At 50.6% G+C, this 18,024-nt stretch overlaps 1 protein-coding gene across 1 annotated transcript; it reads right to left on the minus strand.

The window, feature by feature from the left end:
• Positions 1-8,069: 8,069 nt before the first annotated feature.
• ARHGEF15 (Rho guanine nucleotide exchange factor 15) lies at positions 8,070-17,406 on the minus strand. Its single transcript, XM_004376207.2, has 16 exons — positions 16,788-17,406; positions 16,209-16,541; positions 15,910-15,964; positions 14,960-15,018; positions 14,649-14,860; positions 14,376-14,536; positions 14,045-14,197; positions 13,800-13,929; positions 11,917-11,991; positions 11,707-11,799; positions 11,456-11,616; positions 11,210-11,362; positions 10,985-11,067; positions 10,771-10,875; positions 9,813-10,017; positions 8,070-8,418 (listed from the first exon to the last, which is right to left on the minus strand). Exons 1-16 carry the CDS (start codon positions 17,404-17,406, stop codon positions 8,070-8,072), a joined length of 2,946 nt encoding a protein of 981 aa, XP_004376264.1.
• Positions 17,407-18,024: the final 618 nt, after the last annotated feature.

The following is an 18,024-nucleotide window of genomic DNA, read 5'->3' on the forward strand; positions in this document are numbered from 1 at the left end:
AGCTAATAAGCTAAAGAATCAGTATTTGAATGCAGATAGGCTAACTCCAGAACCTACGTTCATTAATCATTACCTACCAGTTCTCTCATCTCTCATGGGCTTTACACAAATCTTTCCTAAGATCCCCTATTTGGATCCTTTTGTCACCATTTCCAGGGTTCCCAGAGCAAAGCTCCATCCCACAGAGGGTTTAATATTTTCCTAGAATTTGCAAAGTAGAAGTCAATTCAGAGAAATAGTCAAGTTAAAACTGGGGTCAGGCCCATACTTTAGCTAGAAGCCTCAGCCATGCCAAGTGCCTTGAATTTTAGAGTGCCGATTGTCAAGTCCAACAACTTGTGAGAAACTGAATGCTGCCAACAACCGCTAAATGAGTGTGGAAGTGGATTATTCCCCCAGTTGAGCCCTCAGATGAGACCGTACTCCCTGGGCCAACATCTTGATTGCACTGTCATGAAAGATCATAGAGCAGTGGACTCAGCTAACCCATACCTGAATTCCTGACCTAAAGAAACTGTAAGATAATAAATGTGTGTTGTTTTAAGCAGCTAAATATTGGGATAATTTGTTACACAGCAATAGTAATGAATACAATGGGATACAACAATGTATTTGCAGTCAATTCTGTATATAATTTATTGCTAGCTATCCTAATGTAAGAATAGCTTCTAGAAATTCTCCTAACATCCACTCTGCTGATCACTATTATAAAACAAAGGTACAGGACCAGAGGTGGAATTTCAATATGAATAAACTCTACATTGCCTGCCGGAAACACGTCGGTTGTGGAGGAGAAACAAACTTGAAATATCCAGAGCCAGAAGCTAGTCTGAGGAAAAATCTTCCAGTCATCAGATATGAAAATTTTCAAAGTGAAGCCTTTGATTTTTATCCATGCCTAGTCAAAACTGACATTCTCACCTGCCAGCAATATCCTCAACAATACATCATCTATAACTAAAAATGCACTATACATTTTTACGGTAATCACATAAATTACAATTTATCAGAATTCCTGTGTTTGTAGGGCATAAGCCTATAGCAGGACTACAAATGGCTAGTATAGTCTGTATGGAAGTTTAAAGTTTGATGAATCCCCACGTATAAAATGGTGTTTTGGCATATCTGATGCATCTTGTCCTGACCGAATCTGGTGATTCCAAAAGAAATGGACACATAATTGCCTTAGTGAATCAGCCTGAAAAAAACAAATCTTCCAGTGTCAAAACTCCCACAGATAATATTCAGTAAACCAATGTATGGAATAATGGAAAAGTTCTTAGATTATTAAATAATCCAGTTAATGAAGATCAGATCATGTAAACACATTGGAAAAATATTTAAATTTCTTGCTGATTTGACACAAAACTCATATATAATTAGAATGAGGACATTTGTGGAAAAACTGGCTCATGAGTACTGTCAATTCAAAGTGCATTCAAGATTAGCCACTGCATAAGAAAACCTGAAATGCCCTGAAATTGTACAAGATCATATGTGACACTTGATAGATGCTTCCCCAAATTTGACAACATTCTTGAAAATGTATATGCCGTTACCAACAAAAAGTAGCGAAGCTGAAAGAAATTTCCTAACGTATCAATAGTAAATACATTTCATGGGAAATTCGGTAATGATTACGGGTGATGGTTGCACAATATGACTGCTGTTGTTAGGTGCTGTTGAGTCGGTTCCGACTCATAATGACCCTATGACCACAGAACGAAACCCTGCCCAGTCCTCCGCCATGCTCACAATCGTTATGCTTGAGCCCATTGTTGCAGCCACTGTGTCAGTCCATCTGGTTGAGGTACTTCCCCTTTTTCACTGACCCTCTACTTTACCAAGCATGATGTCCTTCTCCAGGGACTGATCCCTCCTGACAACATGTCCAAAGTATGTAAGATGTACTCTCACCATCCTTGCTTCTAAGGAGCATTCTGGTTGTAGTTCTTCCAAGACAGATTTCTTCATTCTTTTGGCAGTCAATGGTATGTTCAATATTCTTCGCCACAATTCAAATGTGTCAATTCTTCTTCGGTCTTCCTTAGTCATTGATTCATTGTCCAGCTTTCGCAGGCATACGATGTGATTGAAAATATCACGGCTTGGGTCAGGTGCACCTTAGTCTTCAAGGTGACATCTTTGCTTTTCAACACTTTAAAGAGGTCTTTTGCAGCAGATTTGCCCAATGCAATGCATCCTTTGATTTCTTGACTGCTACTCCATGGGTGTTGATTGTGGATCCAAGTAAAATGAAATCCTTGACAACTTCAATATTTTCTCCATTTATCATGATGTTGCTTATTGGTCCAGTTGTGAGGATTTCTGTTTCCTTTATGCTGATGTGTAATCCATACTGAAGGCTGTAGTCTTTGATCTTCATCAGTAAGTGCTTCAAGTCCTCTTCACTTTCAGCAAGCAAGGTTGTGTCATCTGCATAACACAGGTTGTTAATGAGTCTTCCTCCAATCCTGATGCCCCATTCTTCTTCATATAGTTCAGCTTCTTGGATTATTTGCTCAGCATACAGATTGAATAGGTATTGTGAAAGGATACAACCCTGATGCACACCTTTCCTGACTTTAAACCATGCAGTATCCCCGTGTTCTGTCTGAACAACTGTCTCTTGATCTATGTACAGGGTCCTCATGAGCACAATTAAGTGTTCTCGAATTCTTATTCTTCACAATGTTATCCACAATTTGTTATGATCCACACAGTCGAATGCCTTTGCACAGTCAATAAAACACAGGTAAACATCTTTCTGGTATTCTCGGCTTTCAGCCAGGATCCATCTGACATCAGCAATGATACCCCTGGTTCCATGTCCTCTTCTGAATCCGGCCTGAATTTCTGGCAGTTCCCTGTTGATATACTGCTGCAGCCACTTTTGAATGATCTGCAAAATTTTACTTGCGTGTGATATTAATGATATTGTTCGATAATTTCCACATTCGGTTGGATCACCTTTCTTGGGAATAGGCATAAATATGGATCTCTTCCAGTCGGCTGGCCAGGTAGCTGTCTTCCAACTTCTTGGCATAAATGAGTGAGCACTTCCAGTGCTGCATCCGTTTGTTGAAACACCTCAGTTGATATTTTCATCAATTCCTGGAGCCTTATTTTTCGCCAATGCCTTCAGTGTAGCTACAACTTCTTCCTTCAGTACCATCGGTTCCTGATCACATGCTACCTCTTGCAATGGTTGAACGTCGATCAGTTCTTTTTGGTATAATGACTCTGTGTATTCCTTCCAACTTCTTTTGATGCTTCTTGCGTTGTTCACTATTGCAACTTGAGGCTTGAATTTTTTCTTCAGTTCTTTCGGCTTGAGAAACGCTGAGCATATTCTTCCCTTTTGGTCTTCTGTCTCCAGCTCTTTGCACATGTCATTATAATACTTTGTCTTCTCAAGCTGCCCTTTGAAATCTTGTTCAGTTCTTTTACTTCATCATTTCTTCCTTTTGCTTTAGCTACTCGACGTTCAAGAGCAAGTTTCAGAGTCTCTTCAGACACCCATTTTGGTCTTTTCTTTCTTTCCTGTCTTTTTAATGACCTCTTGCTTTCTTCATGTATGATGTCCTTGATGTCATTCCACAACTCATCTGGTCTTCGGTCAGTAGAGTTCAATGCAGCAAATCTATTCTTGAGATGGTCTCTAAATTCAACGTCATACTTTGGCTCTTGTGGAACTGTTCTAATTTTCCTCAGTTTCAACTTGAACTTGCATGTGAGCAATTGATGGTCTATTCCACGGTTGGCCCCTGGCCTTGTTCTGACTGATGATACTGAGCTTTTCCATCATCTCTTTCCATAGATGTAGTCGATTTGATTCCTGTATATTCCATCTGGTAAGGTCCATGTGTATAGTCGCCGTTTACGTTGGTGAAAAAAGGTATTTGCAAGGAAGAAGTCGTTGGTCTTGCAAAATTCTATCATGCGATCTCCAGCATCATTTCTATCACCAAGGCCATATTTTCCCACCACCGCTCCTTCTTTGTTTCCAACTTTTGCATTCCAACTACCAGTAATTATCAATGCATCCTGATTGCATGTTCACTCAATTTCAGACTGCAGAAGCTGGTAAAAATCTTCAATTTCTTCATCTTTCACCTTAGTGGTTGTCGTGTAAACTTGAATAATAGTTGTATTAACTGGTCATCCTTGTAGGCGTATGGATATTATCCTATCACTGACAGCCTTGTACTTTAGATCTTGAAATGTTCTTTCTGACAATGAATGCAATGCCATTCCTCTTCAAGTTGTCATTCCTGGCATAGTAGACCATATGATTGTCTGATTCAAAATGGCCAATACCAGTCCACTTCAGCTCACTAATGCCTAAGATATCGATGTTTATGCATTCCATTTCATTTTTTACAGTTTCCAATTTTCCTTCATACATTCCACGTTCCGATTATCAATGGATGTTTGCAGCTGTTTCTTCTCAATTTGAGTCGTGTCTCATCAGCAAATGAAGGCCCCGAAAGCTTGACTCCATCCACGTCATTAAGGTCAACTCTACTTTGAGGAGGCAGCTCTTCCCCAGTCGTCTTTTGAGTGCCTTCCAACTTGGGGGGGTTCATCTTCCGGAACTATATCAGACAATGTTCCGCTGCTATTTCATAAGGTTTTCACTGGCTAATTCTTTTCAGAAGTAGACTGCCAGGCCCTTCTTCCTAGTCTGTCTTAGTCTGGAAGGTCAGCTGAAACCTGTCCACCATGGGTGACCCTGCTGGTATCTTGAGCAGTGGTGGCATAGCTTCCACCATCACAGCAACACGCAAGCCCCCACAGTATGACAAACTGACACACACGTGGGGAACAACATGATTAATGTAATTAATATCATTAAACTGTACACCGAAAAAAACTGGCATATGTCGTGTTACATATATTTTTTACAATAAAATAATAATAATAAATGCATTTCAATCAATCGTGCTAGAGAAAAGAGCTGAATTATCCTCTCTGTGGAAAAGTATATCATAAAATTGATGTCATATGAAGAGAAAATGACAACTGACCAAAGATCACAGAAAAAAAATATTAGAGATGTGTCAATAAACTCCTAAAATTCTTATTTTTCTGGGTTTTTTTTTTTTTAGTAATATTCTTTGTATTTGTCAATTGTTCAAATGAGTAATTCATTACTTCTTTACTCATTCTAAATAAAAACTCACTCTCATACTAAATTTTTTATTCGTATTTTGTATTTTTTCTTAAAAATCTTGATTCAACCCCAACCCCTTCCTATAGCAAGCAGTTTCAGATTTCTGAAGGTGGACGTGGTGGGGAAAAGTTTCGGAAGCGAAGGGGAGGTGATTCCAGGGGTTGGAGAGTGGGCGGGAAACGTAGATTATTGGGAAGAAGAAAACAGGAAATTGGAGAGAGGGAGAAGTGCGACAGGGCTCAATGGGTCGGATGTGGAGCAGTCTGAGAAGCCCCGAGGCAGGGTGTCCGGTGGCAAATGTGCGTCAGGGACCGCTGGGAAAAGTCAACCCTGACGCCTGTGCTCGTGAGCTGGGCGCGGAGGTGACCGAGTCGGCCCGAAGTCGATCCGAGTCGGCTCAACCAGCTAAATGCCGGCCCCTGGACTTCGGGAAGCCGGGACAACCACGAAGGTTCGGCAGGTCAATCAGAAAGGAGGGTTAGTGGGGGAGGGGGTCACCCAGCATTCACCGGCGCCAAGGGAGACAGCCAGCACCTCAACTTAAGAATTCTTCTTGGGGTCGGGTCACCCCCCGACCGTGCCTCGCGAGGAAGGCGAGCATTGAGAACCAGGAGACTGAGCTCACCGCAGCCGGAAGACGTGCTAAACCCCTGAAGCAGGAAGCTGGTGCTGCGGTGCCCCCAGGAGCGCGTCTCCTGTTGACGGCCGAAAGCGCGCGAGGGCGACTGGGCGGAGCCACGCCGGGGGCGGAGCGAGGGTGGGGTCTAGCCTGTTAGCGGAGGACGCGGAGCGTCCGGGATGGGTGAAACGGAAGTTAGTTCGCTTCCCTTGATCTTGCTCGAGGCACTCTCGTAGTTTGGAAAGGGCGTACTAGGAAGGCGAGGGTGGGGGCCGCTTGTGGGAGTCCGCCTGGCTAGTGACGGAGCCGTCGGAGAAAAGGACGGGGAGGGTGCGCCTGGCTGGGGTGCTGGCCAGCCTGGAGGACAGGTACCGGCAGCTTTCAGGGATGGAGACAAAGCCTGTCTCCTCTAGGCGAGCTGGGCCGGGCCGAGGGGCTCTGGGAAGAAGCGGAGGAAAGTGGGTTCGAGAGGCTCTTGGAGGTGGGAAAGGGGAGAGAGCTAGGGAGCAGGCTGCGGGGAGGAGGAGCCTTCTTTTATCCGCCTGGTGTTTGTGGTCATGATTGTAAAGCCTCCTAGCTCACTGGTAATAATGGCCACGACGACGTTGACCCAGAGCCCATAGAAGGGCCAGAGCCCAGAGAGGTCATTGCCCTATCTGCATTATCATCGACTCCCTGAATATGGAGACCACAAATATGAGGAGCAGAGCTGTGGTTGGACCGACTCAGAGAGAGAAAGGAAGGAGGAGGAACGAAGGAAGGAGGATGGCAGGCAAGCAAGCAAACAAGAAAGAAAAAACTCACAGCAGAGGCCTAGCTTCCCCACCCAGTCGCCTCAGGCACCCCCTCACACGCACACACACCTGCAGCTTTCCTAAGCCTGTGAAATGTTTCTTCCACTTCCCCAGAGTGATAGAAATTGAAGGAGTGGGTTAGCTGCAGCTCAAGGACTCCTAAGTGGGTAAGAGAACCTCTCTATACCACCTGGGACGTTTGTACCAACCCCTACCCTCACCCCTATGCCTGCAACTTCAGACAGTCACCACTGAGAGGCTTCTCCCATGATCTCTCCTACTACACCTATGAGGAACTTGGAGAAGGCAGCCCAGAGAGGCAAGAAGTGCGTGGAGCAACAGAGGATGAGAGGATGATGAGCACCAGCAGAAGGTCATACATGGAAACAGGTCGATGCCTGGGAGAGGCAGGAGAGAATTCAGGATGAGCCAAATTACCTACTGCCCTCTGTACCACCTGTACCCGCCCATCGTTCCCCTTCCTGTGTCTTCCTTATGCACCATGTTCCCCGTCCCCCGACACTGCCCCTTTCTCATTGTAGCTGTGCTTCATGCCCCTCAGCCCTCCTTGACAGAACTTCCAGACTGCAGCTCACCCCCCTCAGGACTGTTTGCCCTGCACAAACACACTCAGGGCACCACCTAGTCTAAAGCTGCCCCCCACCTCACCCCACCCCCGTGACATTCTCTGTCACAGCCAGGGCTGTGTTTTCTTACTGATCGCCACTATCTGGCTTTATCTTACTTATTAATGTGATTACTTGGTAATGTCTCCCTCAGCGAGAACGTAAGCTTTTGGAGGGCAAGACCCTTGACCTTTTCATCTCTGTATCCCCAGCACCTGCAACAGTACCTGGTACATCGAAGGCACTCAATAAGTAGGTGCTGACTTGAACTAAACACAGAGATACATGGCTGGTCCATAAAGGACGTTTATTGTTGACTGCTTTTTTGGTCCTTCTTGCTGCATTTTCCATCCCGGGCTGGAGTCCCAGCCATGCCTGACCCTGCCCAGTCTTCTGTCCCAGCCTAAAGAAGCCCATCAGCTATATCCCTCCTTCCCCCATCTTAGCTCCCTCAGGAGCTATGGGTGGGCCAACACAGTCAGGCCTTGGGCCTGGTCTCTGAGCCCAGGTTACCAGCAGTACTGACCTCTGCTCTTGAAGTATCCCTTTCCATCCAGCCCCATCCCCCTTATAAAACCACTGGAGACCACTGCCCCTTGAAGAATACACTCCCTTGAAGAACCTCAGTATAATTCACCAACATTTATTGAGGGTTTCCTGTATGCCAGGCACTGTGCTAGGTGAGTCCCCAGAGTCACAGACATGCCAAATGTCTGTGTCCTTCTCCCTCTGAGACTCCCAGAGTCCCTGCACCTCCTGTGGTCAGTACAGAAGTTTCTGTCCTAGGCAAGTTGCCAAGCATGAGCAGAGGGGCGATGTGTATGCCTTAGCCCATGGATGGCTTTGTCCCAGGCCTAGGCCCACACCCGCCAACAACTGTCCACTCCACTCTGTCTCTGTCCTTCATCTCCTTCTGGCATCGTGCGGGGGCATTTTCTCATCTGGAAGCAGATGCGCTGGATGGAGCTGGGCAGCAACACCAGCTCTCTGTACTTGCCCCACAGCTTAGCCCAGTGTTTCTGTGAGAGCACCAAGGTGCAGGCAAGAAAGCCCAGCAAGTTCACCAGCCGGCCTGTGATCCACAGCTGCCGTTTCTTCACCCAAGCCTGGGACCCACAGCAGATCTGAAGGCTGAGGGGGAGACTGGCTGACTGGTTGTAGTTCAGGTTGGGGGATCTGTTGGCAGGGGTCCTGGAGGCCAGGCTGTGGGAGAAGGACCTGCAACTTCAGGGGGCCTCAGGCTCCAGCTACTGGCCGTCCTCAGTCCCTCGAGCTCCTCTGCCAGGCTGCTTGGCTGCTCCATAACATCACCCTCCTACTGTCATGGAACCTTGGCCTCCAAGAGATCCAGTACCCAAGGCTCTCGTCTCTAGCTCTGGCCTCTAGCTGCACCCAGCACACTCGCCTTTGGAGCGCAGACCAAGTATCTTTTTTGGAGAGAATAATAGGGAAAATGGGAGTAAAGGAAGAAACGGAGCACTCAGTGGTCAGGGATAGGAGGCAACCACCACACACACACTATAGTCAACAGATTCACCTTCCTCCACACACATATGCACACGCACACATACACACACACACATTCTCTGAAACACACACTCTGGAATTTCCTACAAAAGGGGATGCGGATTGAGAGGGCACAAGAGGCACCCTGGGAATAGACTCTAATACTTCCCTGTCTTAAAGGGCAGGACCCAAATCATTACTGTATAACCAAGTAGGGTCACCACTGGTCTCTGGGACCCAGACCACCATCTTCTTTGGCTGGATGGGTCCCAGCTCATCGCTATTGGCTATTTTACCCTAGGACTTTATCTCCAATGTGTCCCTTTTTAAACTGCATTAATTGACCTAGCTTGGTCAATACCTTGGCTGTAAGCTAGCTTGGTCAATACCTTGGCTGTAAGCATAGCAGGGATACTCATTGACCAGGGGCTCAGCCAACTCAGCGCCCATTAACTGCTCTGCACTAAGCCTCGAGGTGTCCTTAGGTGGTGCAAACAGTTAAGCACTCGATTACTAGCTGCAAGGTTGGTGGTTTGAACCCACCCAGAGGTACCTCAGAAGACAGGCTGGGAATCTGCTTCCGAAAGGTCACAGCCATGAAAACCCTAGGGAGCAGCTCTACTCTGCACACATGAAGTCATCATGAGTTGGAATAGATTCACAACAGGTAAGCTGCTGGAGTCCCTGGGTGGTGCAAACAGTTAACACACTGGCAGATAACCAAAAGGCTGGGGGTTTGAGTCCACCCAGAGGCTCCTCAGAAGAAAAGCCTGGTGATCTACTTCCAAAAACCAGCTGTTGAAAACCCAATGGAGCACAGTTCTACTCTGACACATACGGAATCCCCATGAGTCAGGGTCAACTCAATGGCAACAGGTTTTTACTAAGCCTCTGCCTCCATTAGCAACACATTCAAGCCATCCTCATCCTTTCTCATCGCTGTAGGCTCAGGTGGCCCTGTTTCCATTGGCTGCCCTGTCCCAAGCTTGGTCTCTGCTGACTGCCACTCGAGGTAGTGTTTTCACTGACAGTGAATCCATGGATGGGTGGGCTTTGTCCTCTCTGGCTGAGGATTTTAGCCAACTCTGTGCCCATGGGCCATGCTGCCAGATGTCCCAATTGGTGCCCCCTCTCCAGCCCGTATTAGGGTGGGGGGGGCACTGGAGGTGCCTGAAGAGGACCCAACAGCCTCAAGAAGCCTCTGGTGCTGGCGAAGGTGCTTCCTCCGTTCATGTTCCCCTGTGACTTCACACACCAACTGGGCAGGGAAGGCCCCAGGGACCCCCTTCAACCAGCCTGGGGAAAGAGAGAAGAGGCCCAAGAAGGGTAGAGAAGGTCAAGTGAGGAGGCAGAGGCCCTTGTGAGGGTCTAAGGCCTTGAGGGTCATGGTGGACATGGGAATTAGTAGAGAAGCCTGGTGCATTAGTAGAAAGGGTACTGGAGGTGGAGGTGACAGCAACAGCAGAGAGGGGTTGGAGTCACCTGTGTCAAACCCTGCCATCACCGCTCATCTCACTCAGAGCCTGTGCCCAAATCCTTACAACCACCTACAAAGACCCCACATAATCTGAGCCCTGTTACCTCTACGATCTCATCTCCTGCTTCTTTCCCCTTTCCTCGCTCCCCTCAGCCACACTGGTCTCCTCGCTGAGCCTCAAACTCCCCCAGCCTCAGGGCCTTTGCATTGACTGTTGCTTCTGAGTGGGACACTTTTCCCCCAGATACCCATGTGGCTAAATTCCTCACCTCCATCAAGCCATGGCTCATGTTGCCTTCTCAGTGAGGTCCACCTCAACCTTCCTACTTAAAATTGTAACCATACCCAACCCTGTACTCCTGTCCTCCTTTACTCTGCTCCACTTTGGTCTTCCCATAGCACTTGTCACCTTCTAATGCACTATATGATTTTCTTACACATTTTGCTTATTCTTTCTTGTCTGCCTCCTCTGCTAGAATCAATGCGTTGGGCTCATGGGGATTGCCTACAACAGTGATCAGCACCTAGTAGCTGCTTAGTATTTACTGAATGAATAAGTAACAATCTCCCACCTTCAGGGCTCTTATGCAGGTGCTTGGGGGGATTCCTGGACACCAGACTCTGTCCCTCAGTCTTGGAAGGTGTAGAAGGCTCTGAACACAGTTCCTGGGAACATTCTGGTTGGGGGTGGATGACATTACAGTGGACTCAAAACTCTTTTTAGCTCCTCCCCTATATTTCCCTTAAGACTCAGTTTTCCTTCCCTCCTCGCCTCTGGGGACTCACCACAGTCCTCATAGATGGTGTCTGGGGAGCAGGGAAGGGGGCCTGGGGTAGGGAAGGCTCCCAGCCAACGCTGCATGTCTGATCTGGTGGGGGTATAGAGAGGGGTCACAGTTGGACCCAGGGGTTAGGCAGGGGTCACAGAGGAGAGACTGGGGAGGAGGTTGGTGGGGTCTGAGAGGTCAGGGGAGGGTCCCCAGAGTGTTTTCTGAAGGAGATACAACTCACAGGGACGAAGCTTGGAGTAGCCGGTGGGTGGGGCGGCCCTGGTGGTTGCTGAGAAGGGAGAGGCGGAACGTAGGGGGTCCAGATGGGTCCGGAACCTGCTGGGCTTGGACCAGGGAGCGATGGGCATAGTCCAGAACCTGCAGCCGCTGCCCGCTGCCCAGGAAAGAGGAGGTTCAGTGTGAGAGCAGGGGTTCACCTGGACCCATCCTCCACCACCCCGCCTTGCCCCCCCCCCCCGGGAGCCACCTCTTGGGCTGAGTGATGAGCAGCAGGTCACTGAAGAGCAGCAGGCAGAGGGGGGTGAAGCGGGGGCGCGAAGGGAAGAGCACGCCACCCCTCCGGCACCCCAGCTCTGTCAGCTCCCCCTGCAGCTCCAGGCGCCTCGACCAGGAGACCAAGGGCAGGGCCTGCGAGGAAGCAGGAGTTTTCTGGAGGAGGTGGCCTCAAAGCATTCTGGGGAAAGGGACAGTGGGGACGGAGTCCGGGCAGGAACGAACCTTGACTTTATGAAAGCGCAGCCTTTGGGTGAGCCGGATCAGCTCCTCAGTCTGCTTCATGCGCCCCACCTCAGCGCTGCAACGCTCAATGATCTGGGTAAGGGGAGCCGGGTCACCCACCCCAAAGGACAGCCCCTACTCCGCGCCACCCCTTCCATCTCTCCCTACAGCCTTGTCACCTCTCCCGACCTCAGCATCCCTCCTACCCACCTTGCTGACGGCACTCAGGGCCTTCTGGGCATTATCCTGGCGGCTGGACCCCTCCTCTGTTTGGTGCAGGATATTCTGGGGACAAGGAGAAAGGGTGACTGGACCCCCTGCTCTGCGGCCCCAGGATTCAGAGGGGCCACAGCTCAGAGGACCTTGGCTGGCTTGGAGAAATGCTCAGTTTGGAGATCGTAGTGCTGGTGGAGAAATCCTTCAACAAGGCTGAGAGACCCACCACTCACCACGTGCATAACTCTGAGCAAGTCATGTTACCTCTCTGAGCCTCAGTTTCTCCATCTGTAAAATGGGGATAATACCTACCTCACAGCATTGTTGTGAGGATTTTCAGCAAGGTAATGTATGTAAAGTACTTAGCATAGTCTGTGGCACATAGTAAATGCCGAAAAGAGGGTAGCAATTATTTTATATTAATAATTATTAACCACAACAATTATTGCAAACAATATAGCAGAGTGGTTAAGAGTGGATTTGAGTTTTGTCTCCATCAGTTATTATCTGTATGACCTGGGGCAAGTTATTTAAGCTCTCTGTGCCTCAGTTTCCTCATCTATAAAATGGGGTTAATAATAGTTCCTCCCCTCATACAGTTGTTGGTAAGGCTAAATGGGTACATAGCACTTAGAACAGTGCCTGGAATAGGGCACTCAATAGACATCTAGCTGTTAGGATTATTATCATTATTATTGTGTTGTCTACACTGAGTATGTAGAAAGCTGAATAAGCCATTGAGAAGATGATTATCTAGTTGTGGACTCTTGACACTAAGATTCCCACTACATTAAAGTGTCCTGGTTTGGGGGTGGGCGGAGTCTCTAGCTTGCAATAGAAGAGTGTTTTTCAGCCTTTTCTTCATAATCACCCCTTCAGGAGACTTTTTGGAGTCCCTAGGTGGTGCAAATGGTTAATGTGCTCACCTGCTAACCGAAATCAGCTGCTAACCTAAACATTGGAAATTCGAGTCCACCCCGATGCACCTCAGAAGAAAGGCCTTGTGATAGGCTTCCAAAAAATCAGCCACTGAAAACCCTATGGAGCACTTTTCTACTCTGATATCCACGTGGGCGCATGAGTTGGAGTCAACTCGACAGCAACTGGCTTGGCGTTTTTTAAGACACTCTTTTCTTAATCACCTCCTACCATGAAATTTTAATACCACAGATATAACTGTAAATCTGTTTATGTCCTATGGCCCTTTGGAGGGCCACAACCACTGAAATATCTAAGATTCCACACTTCAGTCCCCTTCCCCCACAAGAACGTGCTCCTTGGGGGCGATACTACTCCCCCTGAGGATGCATGCAGTAGAATAATACAGCTGGAGGAGACCTGGAAGACCACCCACCACAATCCCCTGAGACCTAGAGAGGGGAAGGGACTTGCTCAAGGTCTCAGCCAGTTAGTGGCAGAGCTACACCTAGTGCTCATGTCTCTCACCAGAGGCTCTCTTCCTTCACCCATACTGGCCCTTGGGGCATTTGGGGAGCTCCAGGTAGGAGCCGGTGGGTTCTGGACTGAGAGGCCCAGAGTAGGAGTTGTGATTTAGGGACTTCTGTGTTATGTGGAGTCCCTGGGTGGTGCAAATGGTTAACGCATTCAATTGCTAAGAGAAAGGCTGGAGGTTCAAGTCCACCCAGAGACGCCTCCGAACAAAGGCCTGGCAATCTACTTCTGAAAAACCAGCCTTTGAAAACCCTATGGCGCACAGTTCTACTCTGACATACATGGGTTGCCATGAGTCAGAGTTGACTCAAAGGCAACTGGTGGTGTTGATGGTGGGAAATGGTGATGGCCAGGCAAGAGGTCCCTGGGTAGAGTTCTCCAACTAGGCTGGTGGGGCAGGAAGGTCCCCAAGCCAGGACGGGTACCTGCAGCAACATGCGGAGCCGGGTGATGCGCTGAAAGGGCAGCAGCAGGAAGGACGGCAGCGGGAGTCGCTCACACTTGGGGAGGCTCTGCAGCCGCCGTAACTCCGCGGAGAAGCGCATGTTCGTGTCCCTGCAGAAGTCAGCCCAGGTGGCTAGCGTCTGCCTCAAGGCGCCCCCCCCCCAGCCCCTGAGCTGGCTCCCCGGCCAGCTTCCTCCCCATGCCCAGACGTCTGAGAAGTTCTTACATGAGGCGGCTGTAGGTCTCCTCCTGATACTGCTGGTTCCGCACATAATCCACGTACACTGAGAAAGGACCCACGGCATGGGCATGCACCACATCACACAGGTCACCGATGTGAGGAGAAGAGCGCACGCGGGACAACAACGTTCCTAGAAACCTGGAGGCGTGTGGGAAACAGCCAATGGAGGGGACAGGGAGCCAGGCCTCCCAGGTTCTCCAGGGAATAGCTGGGAACTATCTGGGCCCGCGGAAGAGTACGACCAGCAACGGGAGAAAGCCAGGAGAGTACTAAGGTCCAGACCCTAGTCTCCTGGAAGGGCAGGGGCCCCACTGACCGCTCGCTGACTCCCTGCACTCGCTGCACATTGGAGAAGAGGGTGTGGTGATCCCGGGGGGTGAGCGTGTCCCGGAGTGCCTGGCTGAGCACAAAGGTGTCAGTCAGCAGCCGCAGAGAGCGCAGGTAGGAGGCCTCAGACGTCACCACCTCAAATAGGCTCTGAGGAAGGGCAGGGCAGTAGGGGAAAGCCCAGCTCGTGGCCAGCCCAGGACTTAGGCCACGCTCTTCCCCTACACTGGGTCTGGCCGATCCCAACCCCAGGTGCACCCACCTCCTGCATGCGCCTCTCCTGGGGGCTGAGGGTCTCGAGGAGGCCGCTGGCCCGAACAGCTGGAAGCTCCTGCCACAGCGTGTTTCGAGGTCCAGGAGGCCGTGCTAAAGTGGAAGCGTCTCCAGGATTCGCTGGTGAGGGACCCCCATCCTCGCCAACCCCCCAGAGCTCCTCTGAGAGCACAGCCGCTCGATAGGTCTGGTACAGGGGTTCTGGAAAGCAGAGGTACACATCAGAGAGGTCCAGTGCCCCAGACCCCCTCCCCGCTACTTGATGGTCACAACAGGGACCTGCGATGTGAGAGGCCTCACCATGCTGCAGGGGCAGCTCCCAGTTCTGCTCCTTCAGCCCCTCCAGACCCTCCTGGTCCCTGTGGAGAGAAAAAGGGATGGGAGACCCAGAGCCGCAGCTGCTGCACACCTCCAGGGGGTGCTATGCACGCCATGGTGTAAGGGAGTGCCCGGCCTGCACAGGTGTATGGCAGGGCCCTGACGGCTCCCCACATCGAACCCCAGATTTTTTTGTGTGCCTGCTGCAGGGGAGGTCCTGACCTAAGTGGGGCCCACCCAGCCCTGTTATCTCCACTGTTGTGTACCAGGGACTTCCAAGTCCCTGCCTCTAGCCCTCTCTTTGTAGCCACTGTCGTCTACAATGTCCTGTCTGTGCCTCGATGAAAGTCGACATGATCAAACCCAAACTCTTACACCTCCCACCACCACCTGCAGCTCTCTGTGTCCCCTGTTCTGGTCATCAGCACCATCACACACCCACTCCTCCAAGCCAGTAAATGTTTGTTGAATGAATGAATGATCTCCCACAACACCAGTAAATGTTTGTTGAATAAATGAATGGACCAAGATTAACTCTGATAAAGATGATGAATCTAAGACAATAAGTCCAGATAACATAGAAGAGATGTTCATGACTGCCGATGGATTTGTGGGCAATAATTATGAGGGGGAAAGGAACTGAAACAGAGTCCAGCTCTTTACCAATATCATATCCCAACAACTCTATGGAGTAGCTGGCATTTCGTAGGTATTTTATAGATGAGGACCCTGAGACTCAGCAAGGTGGATTATAAAGTCGCAGAACTAATAAGGGACAGAACTGGGACCAGAAACCAGGGTTACTTATTTCCAGAGTCCCAACCCTTCTTCACTCCACCTTGTGAAAGTGGGATTTAACTAGACTTGTAGGTTAGTCTGCCCTCAGGTAAGAGCATGGGAGTGGGAGGGAGTAAGGGTGGGGTGTTTGGTACCTGCCCTCCATGTTTGCTGGAGGAATGTTGCAAGGAGCTTCATCAGGACTGTCCCCTGGAGAGAGAACCCAGAGTGAAGAGAGCAAACCTCTAGGATCCCCAGCCCAGGACTCCTGGCTCAGCCACAGCAGAGACTATTACTATAACAACTACAACTCCTGTCAGCCCCGAGAAGCCACTGATGAAAGAGTAAAAAGCCCAAGGCCTGTTGGGGGTTGTAGTTCCTAGATTTTTAGAAGGCCCCACCTCCATCCACCCCTTCCCTTCACAGCCCAGAGGTCCACCCCCAGGCCCTGCACCTGTTTGGATTCCATCTTGGGAGGGCAGATCGAGATCTGGCTGTGGGGGATCCCCAGGGATGGTGGCATTCTGTCTGACCCGAGCTGGTTTGGGGGGCTTGAGGGGTGGCAGGAGTTTGCGCTCAGCAGTGGAGCGGTAGGACGTGAGGACAACTGGGGGGTGACTGCTGTGTGGAGGGTTGGGGCGGGAGCGGGAGGTCCGCAGTGGGGAGGCCCGGCAGGGGACCCGGGGGCCGTCCTCACAGCCTCGCACAGGCACCCATCGGAGCTCCAGACCAGGCCGGGCTACATGACAGACACAGGGGCAGCCAGGAGGACAGGCCAGGGCAGCATCTGTGGGACACAGGGATGTCCTAAAGAGAAAGTCTTTGGGGCCCAGCCCCACCCTGCCCAACCTCAACCATCCAGCCACAGGAGCACCGAGGTTCAGCTCCAAGCATCTATCTCTCCAACCCTGACTCCCTTCAAACCCTCAGAGATACTGAAACCAGATTTTCTCTGAAAGTGCCCCCTCTTAAAGCACTGAAAATAAAGAAGATGAGCTGGATTGGGACCACCCCAGCCCCGCCATGCACTTACCCACAGGGCCGTTCTCCTGGGACCCACTCCCAGTGAGGATGCCTTGGGGAGCCTCTCTCTCCCCATTCACATCCACTCCACTTTGGGGGCCCAGCTCCAGGGCATCAGCAGCCTGGGCCCTGCCTTCAGCTCCACACTCAAATTTGCCAGCCAGCCTCCGCACAGTGCCAGTGCCCGGGGCCAAGGTGGAGCCATCCTGGGCCATGCCCTGGGCCGCAGGGAGCAGGGGCAGAGGTGTTCTAGGTGACCCAGAGGGCTTGGGTGGGGGGACCGGAGACTGAGGAACAGGCTCTGGGGAGACAGAGCGTTGGGACACTGGACTGGGGGTGCTAGAAGATGAGCCTGGGGAAGTTGGGGAGTCGAGGCTGGCTTTAGAAGCTGAGGGGGGCAGAAGGGCAGGGGGCTTGAGGGACGTGGCTGGGGGCTCCCAGAAGATGGGCATGCACATCGGGGTTGGTGCATCATTGGAGGTTGGGGGAGGTTCTTGTGGGGAAGAGCCATTGTGGGGAAGCCCTGGTGCCTGGGCAGACACCCGGGGGCGAGAAGGAGGGCGGAGGCGGATGATCCGAGGGGGCTTCTGGGTAGGGGGTGTTGCTGCAGGAAGGGACTGGGCCGACATCTTCCTCAGAGCTCTTCAAAAGAGTGAGGCACTCTGCTGGAGTCATCCCCTGAGGAGAAGGGAGGGAGAGAGGCCTTCAGTGCCCCCCAGGTGGGTGAACCTGCAGCCTCTGAGCAATTGAAGTGGAAAGAAATTGTCTGCCAGTGAATGAACCAGGATCCTGGAGTCTGGAGAGAAGGCTGGAGCACTTCCTTCCCTTCCTTCACTCTTCCACTTCTTCCCTCTTCTCCACCTCCCTCCCCTCTTTCTCATTCCCCCTCCTGAGGACCCTGGACCCTCCAGAGCAGCCTTTCTCAGCGTCCATTTGGCTTCTGTTGCCACAATCAGGCCAGAGGAAGCAGTGAGGCTGGAGGTGGGGGCACCGAAGTAGAAACCCAGGTTGGAGGGTGGGCGTGGAAGAGAGCTGGGTCAGTGAGGGGGGTTCAACTTGCCAGGATAGCCGCTACGTGCTTACCCGTCAGTGTGTATGGTTTAAGTGCAGACCCGCTGCGTATATATACGGTGATTAGTGTGTGTGGTGGGGGGCGGGGGTGTGCTGTCTGTGTGTAGTTCTGAGGAGCTGTGTGATGTGGTGAGAGAATGAACGTGTTTGTTACGTGCTTACTGAGGAGGAATGTA

This window comes from Trichechus manatus, unplaced genomic scaffold (assembly GCF_000243295.1).
Source record: "Trichechus manatus latirostris isolate Lorelei unplaced genomic scaffold, TriManLat1.0 scaffold00040, whole genome shotgun sequence".
Classification (NCBI taxonomy): Eukaryota; Metazoa; Chordata; class Mammalia; order Sirenia; family Trichechidae; genus Trichechus; species Trichechus manatus.

What these genes read in the sequence shown, in the direction of transcription:
- ARHGEF15 (XM_004376207.2), bottom strand. Translation starts at nt 17,406, where the DNA reads ATGTCGGCCCAGTCCCTTCCTGCAGCAACACCCCCTACCCAGAAGCCC. An exon ending in CTCATCACTCAGCCCAAGAG is followed by an intron (nt 11,363 to 11,455) that starts GTGGCTCCCGGG and finishes TTTCCTGGGCAG; the next exon opens with CGGGCAGCGGCTGCAGGTTC. An exon ending in TCTGGCAGCATGGCCCATGG is followed by an intron (nt 8,419 to 9,812) that starts GCACAGAGTTGG and finishes CTTCTCCCACAG; the next exon opens with CCTGGCCTCCAGGACCCCTG.